This window comes from Abramis brama (genome assembly GCF_963993115.1).
Source record: "Abramis brama genome assembly, chromosome: 1".
NCBI lineage: Eukaryota > Metazoa > Chordata > Actinopteri > Cypriniformes > Leuciscidae > Abramis > Abramis brama.
In genome coordinates this window covers 66276554-66298948 of record NC_139963.1, presented here as the reverse complement: position 1 = coordinate 66298948, position 22395 = coordinate 66276554, and the positions used below count along the sequence as shown (strand labels likewise).

The following is a 22395-nucleotide window of genomic DNA, read 5'->3' as shown; positions in this document are numbered from 1 at the left end:
AATGTGAATTGAGGCCTTCTAGCTTGCTCGTTACAGCGTGATTAAGCATCTTCATCAGAGGTATCACTTTGGAGGCAGACACCCTTTTCTCTCCCGAAAGCTCTACTGTATCCTGGCGGAGAGGGGCAAGAACATCTAAAGCATCCTGGACTGCCTCATACTCCAGGGCTGTAGGAGGGGTGACGTCAGTCTTTAGAGAGGTCAGGGCTGCCCCCACTGGCTCTCTCAGCTGATGGAGACGCTCCAGCATGTTATAAGAGCTGTTCCAGCGAGTGTCCACTTTAGTCATCATTTTCAGGACTGATCTCCCCATCTGCTCCTGTACTTAGGCCAGTCTCTCTTTTGCTGTAGTGCTGGTTCGGAAATGGGTCACAAGTTTCCTACATTTGGATCGAATGTCATTGAAGCTACTGATGTCATCAAAAGATTTCCTTACAATAAGGTTTAGTGCATATCTAAACTGAGGGAACGCTGGCGCGTTTTGGCTGCCGCTCCTCTCTCTCCCGTTTTGTTTGTCTGTTTTTAAATATTAGACAACAGTTTTGGAGCATTTGAAGTTTGAAGAAGTTCGAAGATTGAATAACCTTTCGAACTATTGAACTATGTGCGTTTTAGTTTCACCTGTTGGCCTATTGTTCCTAATTTTAAACGTCTGCTGCTGGAACAAACTTTCCTGGTGCCCTCCTCTGGATCTACACTTCTGCGAGGTTGCTATTAGTGTGGATTCCTCCCGCATGGCGCTGAGGTACACTGTTTGCCAACTGTTGAAATTGAAAAGGAACTTTTATTTAGCACACGATACCTATGCTAACTGTGATGATGTTGGAATACTTCGGCGTAAGCGCTACTTACATCGCTCCTCAAGGCGCAGTGTTATATGTTCTTCATCTGATGCTGTTTCCTATCCTACATTTCTTCGTAAACACCAAAGGTCGGTGTATAAACCTGTTGGGATTAACAATAACAACTTGACTGTGCTAACATACAAAGAGCATTCACAGGAGGTTTCGAAGTCCCCGTGCCTGTTGAAATCTGCGATTTTTAATGCTCGCTCTGTGAACAATAAAGCGGTGGCTTTATCTGACATCATTCTGGAAGAAAAACTTGACTTTTTAAGTATAGTAGAGACATGGCACAAACATTCAGACGGTCTTCTTTTTAATGAACTCACTCCTGCTGGTTATGGGTTATTAGATCTCCTGCGATCTACTGGCAGAGGTGGTGGCATTATTGTTCTGTACAATCAGAAATTCAATTTAAGACCCGTTGCTGTTCCACTGTTCTCTTCATTCGAATGTCTTGTTTTAACTGTTTCCGAGTGTCATTCAACTGCCATAACTACAGTCTACCGGCCTCCTAAAGCAAACAAAGACTTTCTATCTGAGTTTGCGGATCTGTTGTCGCATTTGTGCCTTAAATTTGAGAGAACTCTTTTTTTGGGGGATTTTAATATCCAGATGGACAAAAAAGACTCTGCATTAACTAAGGACTTCTTGTCCTTGCTGGAGTGCTTTGGTTTAAATCTATTTGTTGACTGTATTACACATAACAAAGGACATATTTTAGATATAGTGATATCAAATGGGTCTTTTGTGTCTGGGATGTCTGCTACTGACTTAGGGTTGTCTGATCATCTGGCAATCTTTTTTGACATGCATATACCTGTTGCTAACACTGCCTCCTCTCGTATTTTGACTTATCGGAAGTGGAGATCAGTTGATCCTTCTGATTTCTCTGTTTTTATTGACTCTTCATTAAGTTGTTTTACTCCATCTGACCCTCTGGAGAAAAGGGTTTCTATGTTAAATTCAGCTCTCCTATCTGGCCTGGATTTATTTGCTCCTCAGAAGTCACGCTCTGTTTCATTCGTACGTCCTGCTCCTTGGTATAATGAGGACTTGCGTATGATGAAAACATCTTGTCGCAGAGTGGAGCGTAGGTGGCGTATCTCAGGTCTGACCGTCCATTATCAAATGTGGAAAGATTGCTTACAAGCATATAAGGCTGGAATTGTGTCTGCCAGATCTGACTATTTTTCTAACATGATTGATGACAATCAGGGTAATTCTAGACAACTTTTTAATTCAATTAACAAATTGTTGAATCATAAAACTGTCTCTCATGTTACTGCTTCTGATCATCTCTGTAATAAGTTTCTGGATTTTTTTGTCACCAAAGTTGAAAATGTTCGTAGAGGTTTTTGTACTTCTACTTTACTGTCTTCTATTGCTGTTTATATTCCTTCTTATTCTGGTACTAAGTTGTCCAAATTCTGTACAATAGACTCATATTCTCTTTTAGCAGAGGTTTCAAAAATGAAAGCAGCCACTTCTTTACTAGATCCCATACCATTTGGTTTGTTTAAATCATGTTTTGCTTCTTTGTGTCCCTTTGTTCTGAGCATTATAAATGACTCTCTGTGTACTGGGGTTGTACCAACAACTTTCAAAACCGCTGCAATTACCCCGGTGCCTAAAAAGTCAAATACTGACTATGAGAACTTCACTAATTTCCATCCCATATCTAATCTCCCTTTTTTTGCTAAACTTTTGGAACGAGTGGTTGCTTCTCAGTTGATTTCTCATTTAACTGAGAACAATCTCTTTGAGCCTCTGCAATCAGGTTTTCGTAAATTACATAGTACAGAAACAGCTCTGGTTAGGGCCACCAATGACCTGTTAATCGCCTCAGATTCTGGCTGTCTTTCAGTTTTGATCCTACTTGATCTCAGTGCCGCTTTTGACACTGTTGATCACTCAATTTTAATCACTCGTCTTGAAACTGTTTTTGGGGTTTCAGATACTGTTCTTAATTGGTTTAAGTCCTACCTTTTTGATCGGAAGCAGTTCGTTGCCATGGGTGGATTTAGATCTGAGGTTAATGTTGTGCAGTCTGGCGTCCCCCAGGGGTCAGTTTTGGGCCCTCTTCTTTTTAATATTTATGTTTATCCTCTTGGCCAGCTTTTGAGATCACTTGGTCTAAAATTTCATTTCTATGCAGATGATACCCAGATTTATATTCATTTTAGACCTAATGAAATTGTGCCTGTTAATTTTCTTTCTGAGTGTATTTCTAAGATGAAGGAATGGATGACGGATAATTTTCTTTGTCTTAACAGTGAAAAGACTGAGATCATGCTTGTTGGTTCACCCTACCATCTACGCAAAGCAGAGCCGGTCGCTCTAACTCTTGATGGCTCAAATGTGGAGTTTCAAACAAAATTGAGGAATCTAGGAGTAATTTTTGATGCCAATCTAACGTTTGAGCCACATGTTCTGAATACTGTTAAAATTTCATTCTTCCATCTTAGAAATATTGCCAGATTGCGTCCAATGCTGTCGTTTACTGTTGCTGAGAGATTGATAAACACTTTTGTGTTCTCCCGTATAGATTACTGTAATGCCTTGTTAGCTGGCGTGTCAAAAGCTACCTTAAACAGAATGCAGGTTTTACAAAATTCGGCTGCCAGAATCCTTACTAGAACTAATATGCGTGACCATATTACTCCCATTTTGGAGTCTTTGCACTGGCTTCCCATTAGGTTTAGGGTGGACTTAAAAATTTTAATGCTTGCTTACAAGGCACTGCATGGTTTAGCACCTCAATACTTGACTGAGCTTTTAACTCCGTATACTCCAAAACGTGATCTTCGTTCTTCGGAATCTGGTCTTTTAACTGTTCCCTCAACTCGTTTAAAATTAATGGGAGACAGGGCTTTTTCTTCATTAGCTCCAAAACTTTGGAATTCTCTACCGATTGAGATTAAGCAAGCTAAATCTTTTGGTATTTTTAAATCACAGCTTAAAACTCATTTTTTTAGGTTTGCTTTTAATTGATTTATTGTCTTTTATGTTTATTTTACAGTGTATTATGTATCTTTGTGTGCTGTATCTTTGTTGTTTTAATTGTTTCTGTACAGCGCTTTGAGATGTACATTTAAAGGCGCTATAGAAAATAAAGGTTATTATTATTATTATATCGCATGCCTAACATTCAATGATCTTACACATGCTATCATGTTGGCTGCAGCATCAGTTACCAGACACTTCACTTCATCCTTTATGCCCCACTCCTCCATGAGCTTGATATGTCCAGTAGTTCTCAGCAGAATGGCTCTTGGGGAAATGCTCTACACCTAGTAAAATAGTGCAGAGCTTGTCAGTGTCATCTATAAAAGGGCAAGTTACTGCTAGGTAGGCTTCCATGTTTAGGGATGTCCACATGTCTGAATATTGTAGGAGCCTAAAATATTATTTAAATAATGTTTATTATTATTATTATTATTATTACTTTGACTCCTGTGTGGATTGTTAGTAGTTTGTGCTTGCTCATGCAGTGCCCGATAATGCCTGAGCATGGAGGAGGTGTTATTGCTGTATGTCAGCTCCTTTAGGCACAGCAAGCATTTCACCTTGAAACATAAATGAATAGACATGAAATATAATACAGCCATATAGTGAGGATTATGTTAATATCAAGACAGAAATAATAATAATAATAATAATAATATACATACCTTATTGTGAGCAACCATTTCAAAATACTCCCAGACAGGGCAGGATTTCCTCTTTCTTGCTGGCTCCATTACAAGGAAAAAGGTCACAAAAAGCAAACAAATCCAAAAGGGCAATTCAAGTCAAAAAGCAGTCCAGTCCAGATCCAAAAATCCAAAGCAATCCAAAAAATCTTATCTAATGAATATAATACTATAATATAGCTACTGTAATTAATAATAACAATATACTATAACTAATCTAACCTGCTATAATGTAATAATACACAGCCCTAACACATATATGACAAAATAACGACGATGACACAACTTTCTAACTCTGACTCTCTGACTCTACAACTGTTTCTACTACTCCTGCAACACCCACAAGGAGGCGCGAGTTTCGAACCCCTTTTATCCGGAAGTGACACTCAGACCGAACCGATGACGTATCCACACAAACCGAGGCCTCGTTTGTCATTAGTCACGTGATTTCCACGTAAACAACACAAGCCTGGAATCGCGGCTTCATCTGGCACGCGATTTTTTCCCGACACAAGCTCTGACGCCTCGGTTCAAATGTCACACCACTACACTTAACCTACACTTACAACAGCTTACTGCCTACCTGGAAGATTCCCCGTCAGTGCTTTATCTCCGATCATCCGCTTCCTGTCCTCCATCATCCGTCTTCTGTCTCCAGCATCTGATCACTGTATCCACATTCATCTACAAACAAGAGATCAAGATTATCATCCAGTTCAGATTCTTCAATATACACTCACCAGTCATCTCTGCTGTTCACTCAGTGCCTCTGTTCAATAAAACTCTGTTTCTGAACTACTCCCCTGTCTGCTTCTCTCTACACCGTGACAGAGTGAAGCTGGTAATGCTGTCTGTGACAGGGTATTTATGAGTTTTGGAGGACTCTTATTTTGGAATACAACATCAGAATGTCCTGAAAAGGTGCAGTTGACTCTGTGAGAAGGTGTACTCTCCACCTGAGTTGAAATTGATCTGTGGAAACTAGGATTTAAAAAAAAAAAAAAAAAGATTTTCTGAATGTACAGACACAACAGCATATTTATGAATTTTGGAGGGCTCTTATTTTGGAATAGACAGATAGATTAAAAAAATGATAGATAGATGTGTATAGTGTATACGCGAACTGCGAAGTATAGTGGCGGATCTGATATATTTTCTCAGGGCTGGAGAGAGTAAAGCAGAACATTATAATCCATGTGTAGAAACTCTTCCTGAAGACATTTAATCTCTGCTTTACAGACGCTCATGAAGTGTGTGCAAATACTTTCTGTTTCACCAAACTGGAGCTGACGTTAATCATTTCAAAATATCTTAAAAACTGTTTTAGAATTCATTTTCTACTAGCTAGTCATGGATAGTGGAAACATTTTCAGTAGCAAACTAATTTTATTACTAATAATGTAATTATTTTATTTCTGGATTTTAACGTCATGCTGGAAACTGCTAAAATAAAGAAGTGAGACTAACAGTATTTCTCTCGTGTGCAAAAGTAGCCAATAAACTGTTCAGAGCAGATGTGTGTGAGACAGTGTGGTTGACAGTATATGCACTTCTCACACGTTTCACACACACTTAAAGCAACACTTTAGTGTCACTATAGCAACTCTAGCAGGATTTAAACACTCAGCATGTCAGATCAGAGGAAGTAACACAACTAGAGGAGGATATGATGATGTTTAAAGGAAGAGCTGTAACTATATATAATGAAGAGAAAGACTGAGAGAAACACAAAATGTCTGATAAGTGTGATCTGTGTCTGCTGGGACTGATCATTCTCTCTTCACTTCTCACAGGTAAAGAAATCTGTATTTTCTCTAAAGACGTTTGCTTTACTGTTTTCCACCCCCTCTTTCTACCACAATGACCATCTGTAGTTCCTAAAGGCACAGAGGGGCTGATAGTGATCACTGTAGGCCAAGATGTGTGTACTTCAGGGGTCGAATTGTCACACATTTAGTACGGTGGGGGAAGTTGTAATTATCTGATTGGTCAGTTCGAACGTCTCACATTTGGGTTTTAGTCACATGGTCAGGGAAAGGATAAAAGAAGATTGTAACTAATCTCTGCTCTCTCTCTCTCTCTCTCTCTCTCTCTCTCTCTCTCTCTCTGGTAACATTTTACATATATGCTGGGTACAATTAATGGTATAAGTTATTATCATCTCATCTATTTTGTAACTATTTTAAGTATAACTATAACCATGTTGTCATTAATTTCAATTACAAATAATGTGCTAACTAGTTTTGATTTGGTATTGACTTGATATATAGTATAATAGTGCTATCTATTGCAATACAGTATTGTCACTCTCTATAGCAACGCTCTCCCACATATTAATCTATTGTAACTGCGCTTATTTCCGTTGTTGGTATAAGTGGCAGTGGGTGGAATAGACAAGAAATGTACAGTTTTCTACCATCTTGCTGACAATGTTTCTTTAGTCATTCGTCAGTCCTGCAGGAAATCCACCCTTACAACATTTAGTGGAATTAGTCTGGAAAGAGTTCATTTGAACATGCTCAGTTTATTCTTGCACACATTCACGTTGTGATCTCAGAGTTGTGTATTGATACACACAGATCATACTGTATTATTCCTGATACTGGACATAGTGTCACTCAAACATCTGATGATGAAGAATTATCTTCATATTAAGAGTGTGTCAGTGATTTGAACAGCTCTCTGATAAAGACTAATAGTTTATTCTGGAGAGTGTGTTGTTTGCTTTAAGTGAGTGTAATGCTGTTTGTGGAGTTGTTTAATCCTCCTCTGCTGATGTAGCAGATCCAGTTCTGTACATAAGATAATCCACACAGCAGACAGCAGGATGGCTTCAAAACAACTGTGTTTATTGACCCTGGAAACACATGGGACAATTTGATCAGAATACTATCCGTTGCGCAGACCTCTTTCCACGTTATACACTCGCCAGTGTCCATTTGCGATCTCAGGCTGACGTAACTCACTTTGTATACATGTTTAACATTATGTATTAGCCTACACATTAAAGTAATAACAATCCATTACTGTTGTTAAAGGAAAAATAAAGTAATAAAATGGCTGGATGTGTATTCTTCAAACTGCACAGTCACATTATACTCTTTAGAACCGCAAAACCAGCGTAATAGTTGGAAGTAAAATGATAGAATGTATTACAGAATATGAGAAATAAAGATAGGATACCTGTCAAAAGCACAATCCAGATATACATTATAGACCCAAATTACATAAATTAGATCACTTATACTGGTTAAGTTGAAGAGTTGAACAAACCTGGAAACACATGGGACAATTTAATCAGAATACTATCCGTTGCGCAGACCTCTTTCCACGTTATACGCTTCACGTGCATCACAGAAAACTCACATAAAACTCACAATACACAACATACATATGTATAATCAATTCAGTAACACATTGTGCTTATTATTCAATGAACTTTAACCAAATGAGCACTTTTAAACATACCAATACTAACAGGAAAGAGTGAAGGAAAGTGTGTCTTGCCTCGCCAGCGTCCATTTGTGATCTGAGGCTGACGTAACTCACACACTCTCTAAAGGCTGACACTGATATAGCGCGCGCAACAATGAAGCGTCCCACTTAACGAAACACCTTAATTGATAGCTCCTAACCACAATAACATTGAATTACTCACTGTACAAGTATTTAATACAAAATGAAATAAGATACCATTAATATTTCTCTCTTCCCAACTTGCTACACTGAGATCCTCAGAGATTAATGTATAATGTATAATGTATAATGTATTGATTTAATCTAATGCTGAGTTCACACTGCACGATTTTAGCCCCGATTTTGTTACTGTCAAAATGTGGCAGTTTTTTTACAGCAATTTTTTACAGTGTGCACTGTAACAAATGGCCACATTTTGACAGTAACATGCTGTTTTCCATTAAAACACCCTATACCCTCATTCACTATTCCCTACATTAGTTCACTAATATAGTCCACTTGACTGAGTGAATAAAAACAAGTGAGTTAATTCAGACACTGATGAACACCTGCTGCTAACAAGCAGAATCACTGAAGGAAAGAGGAACAAGAAGAACAGAAAAATATGAAATCAACTGAAGATAAAGACATTAAATCTGTGAAGATCTCAGCAGAGGAGGATTAAACAACTCCACAAACAGCATTACCAGCTTCACTTACTACTAACCAGACTGACTTTATTTCTGTCACACGTCTACAGAAGCTCTTATTGAAAGGTGGCAGAGGTTTAGATCATTTGATGTCACCATGATGGTGATCAGTGTTTGCTTTAGTTGGGCTCTGGACCCTTGACTTTTGAACATTAGTTTGTCTTTGGCTGCGATAGCTTTGTCTTTAAATACATTTGCTATTGCAAAAAAGCTGAAAGAAAACAGGATCAGATGACAATGGCTGTTTGTTAATGGTCACAATCATCATCTAGTGGCACGGATCTCATTTATTGTCTAATGTATTTTATCAGCGCAATTTTTTACAGTGTGTATTTGATTCTTCTGCTTTTTATGCTGGCATGTTTTATGTTTTCATTTATTAATATATATCATAATGATCACTGAGATATACTGTGTTTCAGGAACCAGTGGAGTGGAGGATCATGTGTTCATCAGTTCTGGTGAAAATGTGCGTCTGCCCTGTAATAATGCTCTTTCTGGCTGCAAATCAACTACATGGATCTACAATAACAGATTCAGACATATAGTAGTAGTTGACCTGATTAAATTAGGGATAAAGAATAAAGACACAGAGAGACATGAGAGACTGAGTCTGGAGTCTGACTGCTCTCTGAACATCAAGAACGTCACAGAAGAAGAAGATCATGGATTATACATCTGCAGACAATATGTGAATGACAGACAACAAGGACCTGATGCACGTGTTTTTCTGCATGTTCTTCATGGTAAGTTTATGATTATGTGCTCAATTTAAAAAGGGCAGATTCTCCTTTTAAACTCAGATGATGATTGAAGAGTCTGTGATTTGTGTCTTGTGTTCAGTTTCAGTGTCTCCATCATCATCATCATCATCATCTTCATCATCTTCCTCATCTTCATCCTCACAGACTGAGATCAGTCCAGGCCGCTCTGTGACTCTCTCCTGTCAGTTGTATTCATATACTAAACCCTCCTGTGATAATCTGGTTCGTTCTGAGGGAGTTGAGCTGTTGTGGGTGAATCAGGCTGGTGTTGATCTGAAGACAGACTCCAGATATCAGATATCATCATCATCAGATCAATATCGCTGTTTCATCATCACTCTGACTACAACACTCCTGAATGAAGATGACAACAGAGAGTGGAGATGTCAGCTTACTCGTGGAAATCAACTCGAGACCTCAGTCAGATACACTGTCAAGTATTCAGGTGAGAAAACAGTGTTAGAAGAGCCTCATAATGTCAGTAACACTAAGGTCTATCAGTATCACTGAACCAGAACAAACTGAGGGAACAAAAGCTTCTTTGACTCTCACAGAAGAGTAACTCAAAGCATTGCTTCAAACTAATGAACTGCAGTGAAGTAACAGTCCAAAACGTGATGCTGGAAATAATAAAGGAATTGAAACTTGACAGCAAAAATATTAACTTTTTATGTAATGTGATGATCAAAGTTAAAATATGAATGTCATATTGTACAGTATTAATGATCTGAACTAACATTCATCTTCACAGCTCAAGCTGATTCAACGACAGCAGTGAATCCAGTCCACATCACACACTCTCAGGATCCCTCAACTATAAACACACACGTTTCTAAAGGTACATCATCACTGTCTTTCTCACATCAGTGCTTTCCAGTGCATAATGCTAGAGTTATCTTCAGTGTTAACTCATTAAAATATGACTGTCATATTCTACAGTATGATTGTCACATTGAGTTGATGTTTTAGTTTCATTTCATGGACTTTTATGGTGTGTCCCAATTAGCGTACTTATGCATATTCTAGGACATGTTTAGTATAAACAGTGAGAGTAGTGTGTTCATATAACACTCCGGTTCTTTCACTCGATTCTCCCAGAAAGCAGAAATTACATCGCTTATAAAAAGCCTAATCACTTTTAAATTAAAATTTTAAATTAGCGTCAATTCACCCTTTGCAGGGAGTTTGATTGACATGCGATCTGAGTCTGACCAATCAAAATCCACCATTTTTGTCCGACAAAGCAGTCAGGAGAGTTAGTAGATTAACGTCGGTGAATTTGAACTTGACTTTAACTGAGGCAATCTGTCACGACACAATACGGAGCCACAAAACGGTAGGACTATTTATTGTATAATTTTCTTTGACTGACGAAATTTGAAAGTTGAGACTTTGTTTCATATTAAATATTCCCTGCTCGGTCCTGTCTGTCAGCGCGTTGTCAGTGTCCTCTAGTTTTCACTGCTTGAGAACATGGGTTGAATCTGAAATCACCCCCTAAACCCTCATTCACTAAGTTAGGCCTATTCCCTACGTTAGTCCACTAATACTGTTCCCTTGAAGGAGTGAATGAAAACGAGTGAGTGAATTCGGACAGCCGTTGAGCGTACATAAGCTGTACACTCGTTAATGCAGCGCAATGTGGGATTGAATAAGTGCACTCAATAACGTCCACTATGGTTTCGGTTGCGACTAAAAATGTCTGTGTCCTCAAATAACGCCCTATTTGCATGCGCTTAGAGCTCGTGTGAATTGCACGTATAAAATGAAGTTAACGAACAACCTCGATCCATCAGGAAACGCCACATAGGTCGCTGAATTTCACTGCGCTTCATGAAGAGTTTTTCTTTTGCGTGAAGAAGCCGGACGAATGGCATAGAAAAATCACACATGTTCGTGTGGACAGGGCCTTAATGTCTTCTTTTATCTTCAGTTGATTTCATCTAAACCTGTGGCTGAAGTCAGTTGTAGTTCTTGTGTTTCTCTTTCCTTCAGTGATTCTGCTTGTTAACATCAGGTGTTCATCACTAATGATCAATCATCACTTAATTAATCCCATTATTATCTCATTAACTTCTCATAACCCTCATTAAGCTGGATGCACACTGTGCGATTTTTTTTAATAGTCCTTTACGATTGTTGCTTGTTAGACTGTACGAACATGATCCTCGCTGTAAGCCATGTCACACTGTAAGATCTCAGCTGTCATTAATGTACGACAGTGAAGATGCATTAAAAACGGACGCACACAAGAAAACTCGTCTGGAGTTTTACAAGACAATTTGGTGGTTGTCTTGGCAAAAGTCACTGCAGGACTGAGAGTCAAATCTTCTGACACTGACAGAATTTCATCTGAGGTAAAATTTGATCACAACAGTCATTAATCGGCTGTCGGTGAACGTGTCAAACTAACGTTCAAAGACTTCAGATTTTAGTCTAGGATCAGAGGAATCTTTTATGATTTGCAAAATTTGTCACAGACGGCCAAATCGTGGCCAAAATCGCACAGTGTGAACCCGGCTTAACTTTAACACTCTTCAGAGTGGGACCATATGTACTCTCAGCAGAGTTAAATGAAATCGGGGGATTTTGCTGTGTGTGTTTTCATGTTGGATTTCTCTCTTTAGTTTGGTAAAATAAAGTTTAAGCCTCACCTCTTCTTCTCCTCATTCTGGATATTATTATGATGCATCTCAACTAACATTCATCCTTTTCAGCTCAAGCTGATACAACACCACCAGGCACAGACTCTCATCATTCAACTACAAACACACAAGGTACATAATCACAGTCTTTTGTCTTTGTCTATAATTGTCCCCAATCTGCTCTGTCCATCTCTAGTTAAAATTTAATGGTAATATTGTACAGTATGAATCATCTAAATGTAGCAGGGTGAAGTGTACCTGTGTTGATCATTGGCCAGTGTCATGTGAAAACATTGAACCTATCAGCAGTCTGGTGTCATGGTATAAAATGGGGAGGTTTTTTGTCACTTGGGATGTGTTGACACCCGTACCGCCCCTTTCCGGAGGCCACCATTTATGAATGGGAGAGTAGCTGATGTGCCGTCTCGGCTCTGTGCGGCCGTGCACAGGCTGCCCCGGGCTTTGAGGTTGGTAACCTACGTCTGTTTTGAGGATTTTTGTCAATGGGATGTGTATTTACTATTTTGAGTCTGTGTAGTTCATTGACGAGCAACCGGCGGCATGTTGAGGCCAGTGTGGTGGATATTTTTCTAAACCTAACTATCTGGGGTGTCTCCAAATGGACACCCAACTCTGTACCTGGCTCTATTTATTGGGTCTCGTCTCCGACGTCCCCACTCTATAGATCACCAGCTTTTTGACTCATTTTCCCTAAACCTAGTTTTCTAAACTAGCTTCCTACCTAAACTAGCTTCCTACCTAAACTAGCTTCCTAAACTAGCTTCCTACCTAAACTAGCTTCCTGCGCAGGAATAAATTGACAAACAGACTAGAGCCCTGCACGGGCCTCAAATTTAGGCCCGAGCCCGGCCCTGGCCCGAGACGCTCAGGCCCTAGCCCGACCCGTGTCCGACAGCTCATCAGAATTATCAGCCCGAGTCCGACCCGAGCCCGTTTTTTTTTTTTTTTTTTTTTTCATTACACAGCGGCAGCCTGCCCTATTTGCACTTTTTGCAGCCATTAAATTAGCTCAGTTTTGTTAGTTATGTTTCTTTGTTAGTTATGTAAATTCATGTTTCTTTTCATTTCTTTATTAGGTTAATTTAGACAAATGTTTGGAGCATTTTTATTTTTAAATGACGACCAAGCAAACCGAGCCGACAGCAAGAAAAAAATGTTTGATCAATTGAGCCTCTCAAATCAACGCTATAATACTTACTTGTCTACAATAATCAATAGATATAAAAAACTTCAAGCATATCACACAGACAGTTAGTTTAATAAATATTTATTTATTAAACCACAGTGAGTATTTTTTTTTTTAATACTGAGGCAGGCTCAGGCTGCTCGCAACAGCGCTTGCAAACGAAATGAGCAATAGCCTATAAACAAATTAAATTAAATAAATTAAAAACAAACTTGCAGATTATCTTACCTCAAAAATGCACCACAGAACATGGCCATTCTTTTTTTCCAGTGGTTTCCAACAGTTAAACGAAAACAAAGTCCAATCAAACGAAAAACATCAGAGGTTTCCAACAGTTAAACGAAAATAGTCCAATCAAACGAAAAGTTAGAACAGTCTCTAACAGAGCATCGTGGAGAAAAAGAATAGCTAAGCATCCACAGTGGAAGGTTTTAACCCAATCCTCCTTTCTTCTATCACAAAATTTTCTCACGCACGCGATTTTTCTCTTAATATTCTCCATTATTTGCACATGAGGTGAATCGTGAGTCGCGCTGATGGGAAACCTTCTGTGTGCGTGAGACAGACTGTCATGTCAGTCTTATGTCAGTGTAACTATAAGATTAGCTGATGGCTATAATGGCCAGTATTTAAAACACGTTTTAAGTGCAGGGCACGTCCAGTTCCCGCGCGCGAGCAGAGAGATTCGCGCTCGGCACATTATATTCCGTGTGCGAGCAGAGAGATTCGCGCTCGGCACATTATATTCCGTGTGCGAGCAGAGAGATTCGCGCTCGGCACATTATATTCCGTGTGCGAGCAGAGAGATTCGCGCTCGGCACATTATATTCCGTGTGCGAGCAGAGAGATTCGCGCTCGGCACATTATATTCCATGTGCGAGCAGAGAGATTCGCGCTCGCGCATTATATTAATGTAGCCTACTTTCACAATAATGCGCTCTCGACATTTGACAGGAAAATAACGCCATAAGTTATGAGGTTACGAAATTTCTTTCTATGTTTGTTTTTCTATCGTCAACGTCAACTTCTCATATTTTTTAAAATTAATGTCTAAAAATATAAAAAGCAGGATAACCCAAAAAAGGCCCGAGGCCCGGCCCGCATTTTAACTATGACGTGAAAATTGGCCCGAAGCCCGGCCCTAGGGGCGTAAAAAAGTCGGGGCCCGTCGGGCTCGGGCTGAAATGCAGGGCTCTAAAACAGACCTGCAATTGTCCTTTAAATGCTTTAATCACGGCCAGGAGATCTTCCCGAGCAGTTCTCAGGGAATCTCTCCCAAGAAGCAAGGTCGGAGGATCTCAGACAAATTCCATTGAGAATCCCACCGAAAAATACTTATATGTCACGGGGTGACAAAAAAAAGGCAGGCGGGACCTTTTTTTTTATGAGGAGGTTTCCCCGCCGGAATGGTTCCGGTGCGACACCAGGCCGGTTCCGGTTCGCTGTCATGGCCGACTGGGAAGGTAAACAAGGGAAATTAGCGGCAGCTGCATCAAATCGGAGTTGATTACGTTGGCGATTAGGACGGTAATTTTAGAGGGGATAAAAACAGAGATTTGAGAATCTGAAGGGGAGGCAGAGGACATGTGAAGGCACGAGGGGCAGAAGGAGAGAGAGGCACGAGCAGAGAGAGAAGCACGAGGAGGGCACGAGGAGATGTGAGGCGCGCAGCCTGTGAGCGGCCGCTGATGCGGCGGGAGGCCGCGAGAGAAAGAGAAAGACAGAGACAGAAGATTTCGGCTGGATTGCGTGTGTAAGCCGTTGTTTGCACCTTGAGTCTGTTGAATTGCAGTTCTATTATGGAGATGAGCACGAGTGAAACCTTACAGGGTGTGGTGAATATACAAGTGTGGGAATTGTGTTTCTGCTGTTCACACGCAGTCACAGCTGTCCATTAACCTCTTCTCGGCCTGAGCCCTGTGAGTGTGCAGCTACGCTGGTGAGATACGTAACCTCTCCTCAGCCTGAGCCCTGTGAGTGTGCAGCTACGCTGGTGAGATGCGTGACCTCTTCTCTGCCTGAGCCCTGTGAGTGTGCAGCTACGCTGGTGAAATGCGTAACCTCTCCTCAGCCTGAGCTCTGTGAGTGTGCAGCTATGCTGGTGAGATACGTAACCTCTCCTCTGCCTGACCCCTGTGAGTGTGCAGCTACGCTGGTGAGATACATAACCTCTCCTCTGCCTGAGCCCTGTGAGTGTGCAGCTACGCTGGTGAGATGCGTAACCTCTCCTCAGCCTGAGCCCTGTGAGTGTGCAGCTACGCTGGTGAAATGCGTAACCTCTCCTCAGCCTGACCCCTGTGAGTGTGCAGCTACGCTGGTGAAATGCGTGACCTCTTCTCTGCCTGAGCCCTGTGAGTGTGCAGCTACGCTGGTGAGATGCGTGACCTCTTCTCTGCCTGAGCCCTGTGAGTGTGCAGCTACGCTGGTGAGATGCGTAACCTCTCCTCAGCCTGAGCCCTGTGAGTGTGCAGCTACGCTGGTGAGATACGTAACCTCTCCTCTGCCTGACCCCTGTGAGTGTGCAGCTACGCTGGTGAGATACGTAACCTCTCCTCTACCTGACCCCTGTGAGTGTGCAGCTACGCTGGTGAGATACGTAACCTCTCCTCTGCCTGACCCCTGTGAGTGTGCAGTTACGCTGGTGAGATACGTGACCTCTTCTCTGCCTGAGCCCTGTGAGTGTGCAGCTACGCTGGTGAGATACGTAACCTCTCCTCTGCCTGAGCCCTGTGAGTGTGCAGCTACGCTGGTGAGATACGTAACCTCTCCTCTGCCTGAGCCCTGTGAGTGTGCAGCTACGCTGGTGAGATACGTAACCTCTCCTCTGCCTGAGCCCTGTGAGTGTGCAGCTACGCTGGTGAGATACGTAACCTCTCCTCTGCCTGAGCCCTGTGAGTGTGCAGCTACGCTGGTGAGATACGTGACCTCTTCTCTGCCTGAGCCCTGTGAGTGTGCAGTTACGCTGGTGAGATACGTAACCTCTCCTCAGCCTGAGCCCTGTGAGTGTGCAGCTACGCTGGTGAGATACGTAACCTCTCCTCTACCTGACCCCTGTGAGTGTGCAGTTACGCTGGTGAGATGCGTAACCTCTCCTCTGCCTGACCCCTGTGAGTGTGCAGTTACGCTGGTGAGATACGTAACCTCTCCTCAGCCTGAGCCCTGTGAGTGTGCAGCTACGCTGGTGAGATGCGTAACCTCTCCTCTGCCTGACCCCTGTGAGTGTGCAGTTACGCTGGTGAGATACGTAACCTCTCCTCAGCCTGAGCCCTGTGAGTGTGCAGCTATGCTGGTGAGATACGTAACCTCTCCTCAGCCTGAGCCCTGTGAGTGTGCAGCTACGCTGGTGAGATACGTAACCTCTCCTCAGCCTGAGCCCTGTGAGTGTGCAGCTACGCTGGTGAGATGCGTGACCTCTTCTCTGCCTGAGCCCTGTGAGTGTGCAGCTACGCTGGTGAGATGCGTGACCTCTTCTCTGCCTGAGCCCTGTGAGTGTGCAGCTACGCTGGTGAGATGCGTAACCTCTCCTCAGCCTGAGCCCTGTGAGTGTGCAGCTACGCTGGTGAAATGCGTAACCTCTCCTCAGCCTGAGCCCTGTGAGTGTACAGTTACGCTGGTGAGATGCGTAACCTCTCCTCAGCCTGAGCCCTGTGAGTGTACAGTTACGCTGGTGAGATACGTAACCTCTCCTCAGCCTGAGCCCTGTGAGTGTGCAGCTACGCTGGTGAAATGCGTAACCTCTCCTCAGCCTGAGCCCTGTGAGTGTACAGTTACGCTGGTGAGATACGTATCCTCTTCTCTGCCTGAGCCCTGTGAGTGTGCAGCTACGCTGGTGAGATGCGTGACCTCTTCTCTGCCTGAGCCCTGAAGAGAATGCTGAAGAGACTTTTAAGAGACTTTTTATTTATTTAATAAAGCATATTTATTTTGAAGTCTGTGTCTGCCTTTTTCCTTTGTGTCCACGGTCAGCTCCTCAGGGGTGGCACGTAAGCGGAGGGGTGGGCGGCACGCAAGCGGAGGGGTGGGCGGCCCGCTGGCGCTCCACCCCGACCTGTGACATATACAACAGTTTTTATAGTATAGAGGTATGGCATAAATTTCATGCTGCATTACATAATTTCCCCACTATTTGATTGGTTCTTCATATGCAAACCCCTCTGTTACTAGGTAAAGCAAACTCTGATCTTGTGATTACTTATCACAAGGTTTTAATGATGACTTAATTTGTTCTAACAGACTGTCTAGTTTTACTTCCCCTTTTTGTTATTAATACACATAGACACATACACTCAAAGTCACAAGTTTTTCCCCAAAGAGTTTGGAAACATTAAAAGCATATGAATGTTGTTCCTGCAAGAAAAACAAATGTTAGTTGATTAATTAAAGTTGATTAATTAAAATTCATTCACACCAGCGAACACGCATAGTGCTGCGCTGAGAACGTTTCCGGTATGTATGAGAGCCATTCGCGTGGCTTGTCTCTTTTATTGTTTTATTAGTAACTTTTTTTTAACTTCGACAGATTGAGTGACGAGAGCAAGGGTTTCACCTCTATATTGCGGGACGAGATGCGCGTATGTTGACGTAACGCACTGCTGCCTTGCCTGGGCTTATTCCGGTCGACTTTTGTTATAGTAAACTTTGTGGGCCCTATTTTAACGATCTGAAACGCAAGTGTCAAAGCGCAAAGCGCAAGTAACTTTGTGGGCGGGTCTTGGCGCTGTTGCTATTTCCCGGCGGGATAAATGACTCTTGCGCCAGGCGCAAATCTAAAATGGGTTGGTCTGAAGAGCTTCATTATTCATAGGTGTGGTTTGGGCGTAACGTGAAATAAACCAATCAGAGCGTCATCTCACATTCCCTTTAAGAGCAGGCGCACTTGTTCTAAAGCGGATTCCTATCATAACGGCGGATTTGCCAGGCGCACGCCAGGAGCGGTTCACAGCCAAGGAGAGCAACGCTCTCATCAGGGACGTTGGGGATGGAGAAACCCACCCAAATTAACTTCGGTTAAAAAGGCGTATGATAATTTGGGTAAATGTGTAAGCTAGATGTATGCTTTTATAATAAATTGTCTATCTATCTATCTATCTATCTATCTATCTATCTATCTATCTATCGTAATAATGTATGATTTGCAAAAATGAAAACTGCTGCTTCTGTGTAGATGAGAGAATCAAAGTGTATGTGCGTTGTGCACACGCTACATTGATTATGGCCAAGCATGCGCCCTTAAAATAGCATATGAATAACATGCGCAACGCACCACTGACTTTAAACTATTTTTTCCTGGTTAGTGGCGCAATTGTTTTCTAAACCTGCAAAATAGCATGAAGGAACGTTTGCGCCGGAACACGCCTCCTTTTTTGCGCTGAACCGCCCAGGGAGCGCAAGTTCATTCCCTAGTTTAGCGACGTGCTTCTGTGGAGGGAAAAGCACGCTTTGCGCGGGTGCAAAATAGGAATGATACATGCGTCGGTGTACAAAGTCAATTGCGCTGGGTGCAAGATAGGGCCCTGTGTGTGTTTACAACTTTGGGCGCAGAGAATTGCTCGCCGAGGAGTGAGAGCAACGTGAGAAGCGTGGCTGTTTTCTAGCCGACTCGCTCATCACGTGTGCGGGCAATTGTGACCCTGTCTGTTGGTTTTATGTTCTTTGGTTTAATGCTTTTGGTTTGTGTTGTGAATTGTAATCGTTGTTTTTATTCTTTTTGTTTTATTTTCGTGCCTGCTTTCGTGTGCACGGGATGTATTGTTACTTATTTTGTAGGTTTAAAATTTAATTTGAGTACGAGATTGACTTGAATATTGTCTTTGTGTATTCTTATTATATTTTTGTTTGTTTGTGAACTGACTGTTTCTTCTGGGGCGGAGTGAGGGAGAAAGTGTACAGAGGAGGGGTTTAGCTGCTGTTTAACGGGGTTCACGTTGTGCCGTGCTTATTTGAGTGACCTCACCAGAGTGGATATGTGTGTGTGTGTGTGTGTGGGTGTGTGGGTATTAAGTGTGGTGTGTGGATTGAGGGTCACAGCAGTCCATCTCTCTCCCTTAAGCTTTCTTGTAGATTTGTATTTTCTTTATTTTCTTTATATGGAAGTTTTGTAAAGTGTTGTTTCTTTTCTTTCTTTTTGACATGTGAATATTGATCCCTTGATGTTAATATATTGATGGTTTTAAATTTTGTATTTGAATAAAGCTGCTTCATCTATTGTACTCCCTGGACTATGTCTCTCTGCTCACCCATTTTGCGATAACGAACCTGTGCGCCCCCTGTCCTGGGGCTGGTAGTTCCCGGTATATACCGGGTGGCGTAGTCGAACGTTAGTTTAATTGTTGGTGGTTTTCTTACCATTCCCTCCGGTACCTGACGCAACTGGCTACATAAACAAACATTCATCCATTACAGCTCAAGCTGGTTCAGCGACAGCAGTGAATCCTTCTACACGAGGTACATGATGATGCTGATGCTTTTAAGCCATTGATGATGTTATTCAAAGAACAGCTTTGTCTAACATAATTATATAGATAATATGAATTAATTACCATATAGACACTCTACCACATATATATATATTCAGGATGTCAGAGTTGAGTTGACTTTTTCCTTTTGTTTCTTGAAAGAAGAGTAATAAACAATAAATAAATCATAGGGCAATAATCAAAAGTCAGAGGAAGATCAGAATCGTTTGAAATCTCATTCGGTGCCGATGGCTTTTGTCTTTGTCTATAATTGTCCCAATTCATCCTTTTCAACAACACCAGGCACAGATCATTGGAATAAAATGAAATCTGGGGATTTTGCTGTGTGTGTTCTCATGTTGGATTTCTCTCTTTAGTTTGGTAAAATAAAGTTTAGGCTGTTATGTTTGCTACACCTCACCTCTTCTTCTCTTCATTCTGGATATTATTATGATCCATCTCAACTAACATTCATCCTTTTCAGCTCAAGCTGATACACCAACACCAGGCACAGACTCTCAGGGTCATTGGAATACAAACACACAAGGTACATAATCACAGTGTTTTGTCTTTGTCTATAATTGTCCCCAATCTGCCCTGTCCGTCTCTGACTCTGTGCTCGATCTCTTCTTCAGTCATAGTGATTTCTGTCGCTGCAGTCGCTGTTCTCCTTCTTGCTCTTCTCTGGCTGATCTGCAGAAAAAGAGCTGGTGAGTTTTCAGATTTACTCCTTTACAACAATTAAAAACAGTTCAGATGAGCAAACACACACATCATGTTCAGACTGTAAGTATCATAGAAACATGAGGATTATATGAAATTCTCAAACAGAAGTTTATTCCTGCTGAGAAATCCTGTAATGTCAATATCACAGAGTTATCAAGTCAACAATCATTTTTATTATTCATTTTAATGCTTCAACAAAATCTGATTGTTGAAAAAGCTTAATGCTTAACATTGTGTTTTTCATGTGTGTTTGACCATAAATACTCATATTTCATGAGGCTCTTGTTTTCAGATAATAAAAGAGGGACTGGCGACTCTGCGGTGAGTTCAGTAATGCAGTGATTTAGATTTGATTACTGTCTTTAAAGCTCAATAAAGTGTCATTCATGCAGTTTAACTGTTTGTTCTGAAGGTCAAAGATGAGAATGATCATAAAGGGACGTATGAGACGATCAACATGTCCGTTCCTCCCGCTGCAAGAGCCAATGTGAGTCCACTAAATCATCAAACATTATGTTCACTGTCTGTTCAGTAATGTGATTTAAAAGCTTTTGTGTTATTCTACATATTATAGTGAGAGATATGTCTGTTCTGTGTGTTAAACTTGACTCTCTGCCATTTTGCATTGATGTTTAGGAGCAGACAGATTATGTGACTTATTCTGAGGTCACTTCTTTCAATACAAAGCCAGTATAATCACTCAATGTGAGTAGATACCAGCACATGAGTTTGACTCTCAGATAAATGAAGCTCATGCTCTAATAATAATAATAATAATAATCGCTGGGGTTCAAACATTGATGGACAGAATCTGTTCTTTCAGGATCATGATGATACAGTGACTTATGCTGCCATCAGAGGAAGAGAAGATCAACCGCAGGATGAACTTTACGCCTCTGTGAACAAGAACAAAACCTTCACAAATAAACATTAATGATACAGATCATGAGCTCATCATATCAGGAGCAGACGGGAAGATTTCATCTCTCTGGTGTTTGGAGGAATTATATATTTGTGTGTGAACGAGCAGATATTTGTTGAATGTCCTGTGAATATGAATGAGATTTATTGTGAATCATCATCTGGTCAGAGCACAGAATCTCATCTATATCATCACAGCTACAGTAAAGTTAGAGACTGAAGCCCTGATGTGTTTTCATACAGGCCAGACTCAATCTAGTGTCTCTCAAGCCTCTTCCATGACTGGAGTCTGTTTATCTGCTGGATTTCTGTCTGAAAACCTTCATCTTCATGCAGAAGCTCATGCTGAAATGATCCTCTTGCTTCAGCTTGTATATCAGCTGTTTCTTCTACAGAGAGACGTCCGTCTGAGAATTACATCAGTGTCTGCTCACATTATATTGTCATAAAATATTCTAAAATTTGACTTTGCAGTGTGTATATGTCACGCTATTAAATGTCAGTTATTTCTTTCTATTTTTCACGTTACAATAAAGAGTACGAAAAATCACGAGTTAAAAGAAAAGTTTTTGTCTCTTCCATTCCTGTAAAAACAGACGTAACTAAACTTGCTCTTGCTGGAAAGTTTCAAAGTTAGAATTCACGTTTTAAATGAATACTTGTTTGAAGGTAAAAGAGTAGCAAAATTCGAGAGCTTGTAGATTTGAATTTGAGAACAAAATATTCATATTTGTAAGCTGAAATGTACCCTCATAGTTCAAAAGGGGAAAAAAATATTACTTATTTTCAATAAAAAAAAAGGAAACGCTGAACATTTGGACACGAGTGTTGCGTTCCAGTCCACTTTTAGACACGCACTTGCGAACTTCCCTAAGCACTTCCCCTCGGGGGAATCCCTGCCGCCATTTTGAAGTGCGTTCCAGTTCGTGAAGTGGAGGAGGGAAGTTTAGATGGACAGACCCTCGTTCCCTCGA

The 22395-nt window shown here is 41.3% G+C and overlaps 1 protein-coding gene across 1 annotated transcript; it reads left to right on the top strand.

Annotated features, from left to right (window-relative positions):
* Nucleotides 1-6154: 6154 nt before the first annotated feature.
* On the top strand, nt 6155-21974 carry LOC311078720 (uncharacterized protein). The gene is made up of 11 exons (XM_084107698.1): nt 6155-6330; nt 9126-9449; nt 9547-9912; nt 10219-10305; nt 12185-12244; nt 20259-20321; nt 20410-20484; nt 20793-20821; nt 20913-20987; nt 21137-21205; nt 21324-21974. Exons 1-10 carry the CDS (start codon nt 6270-6272, stop codon nt 21194-21196), a joined length of 1200 nt encoding a protein of 399 aa, XP_083963824.1. The 5' UTR covers nt 6155-6269; the 3' UTR covers nt 21197-21205; nt 21324-21974.
* The last annotated feature ends 421 nt before the right edge of the window (nt 21975-22395 follow it).

Coding starts and splice junctions, on each gene's coding strand:
- LOC311078720 (XM_084107698.1), top strand. CDS start 6,270: ATGTCTGATAAGTGTGATCTGTGTCTGCTGGGACTGATCATTCTCTCT. Junction 6,331..9,125: donor TCTCTCTTCACTTCTCACAG/GTAAAGAAATCT, acceptor ACTGTGTTTCAG/GAACCAGTGGAGTGGAGGAT. Junction 20,485..20,792: donor GATCTGCAGAAAAAGAGCTG/GTGAGTTTTCAG, acceptor TCTTGTTTTCAG/ATAATAAAAGAGGGACTGGC.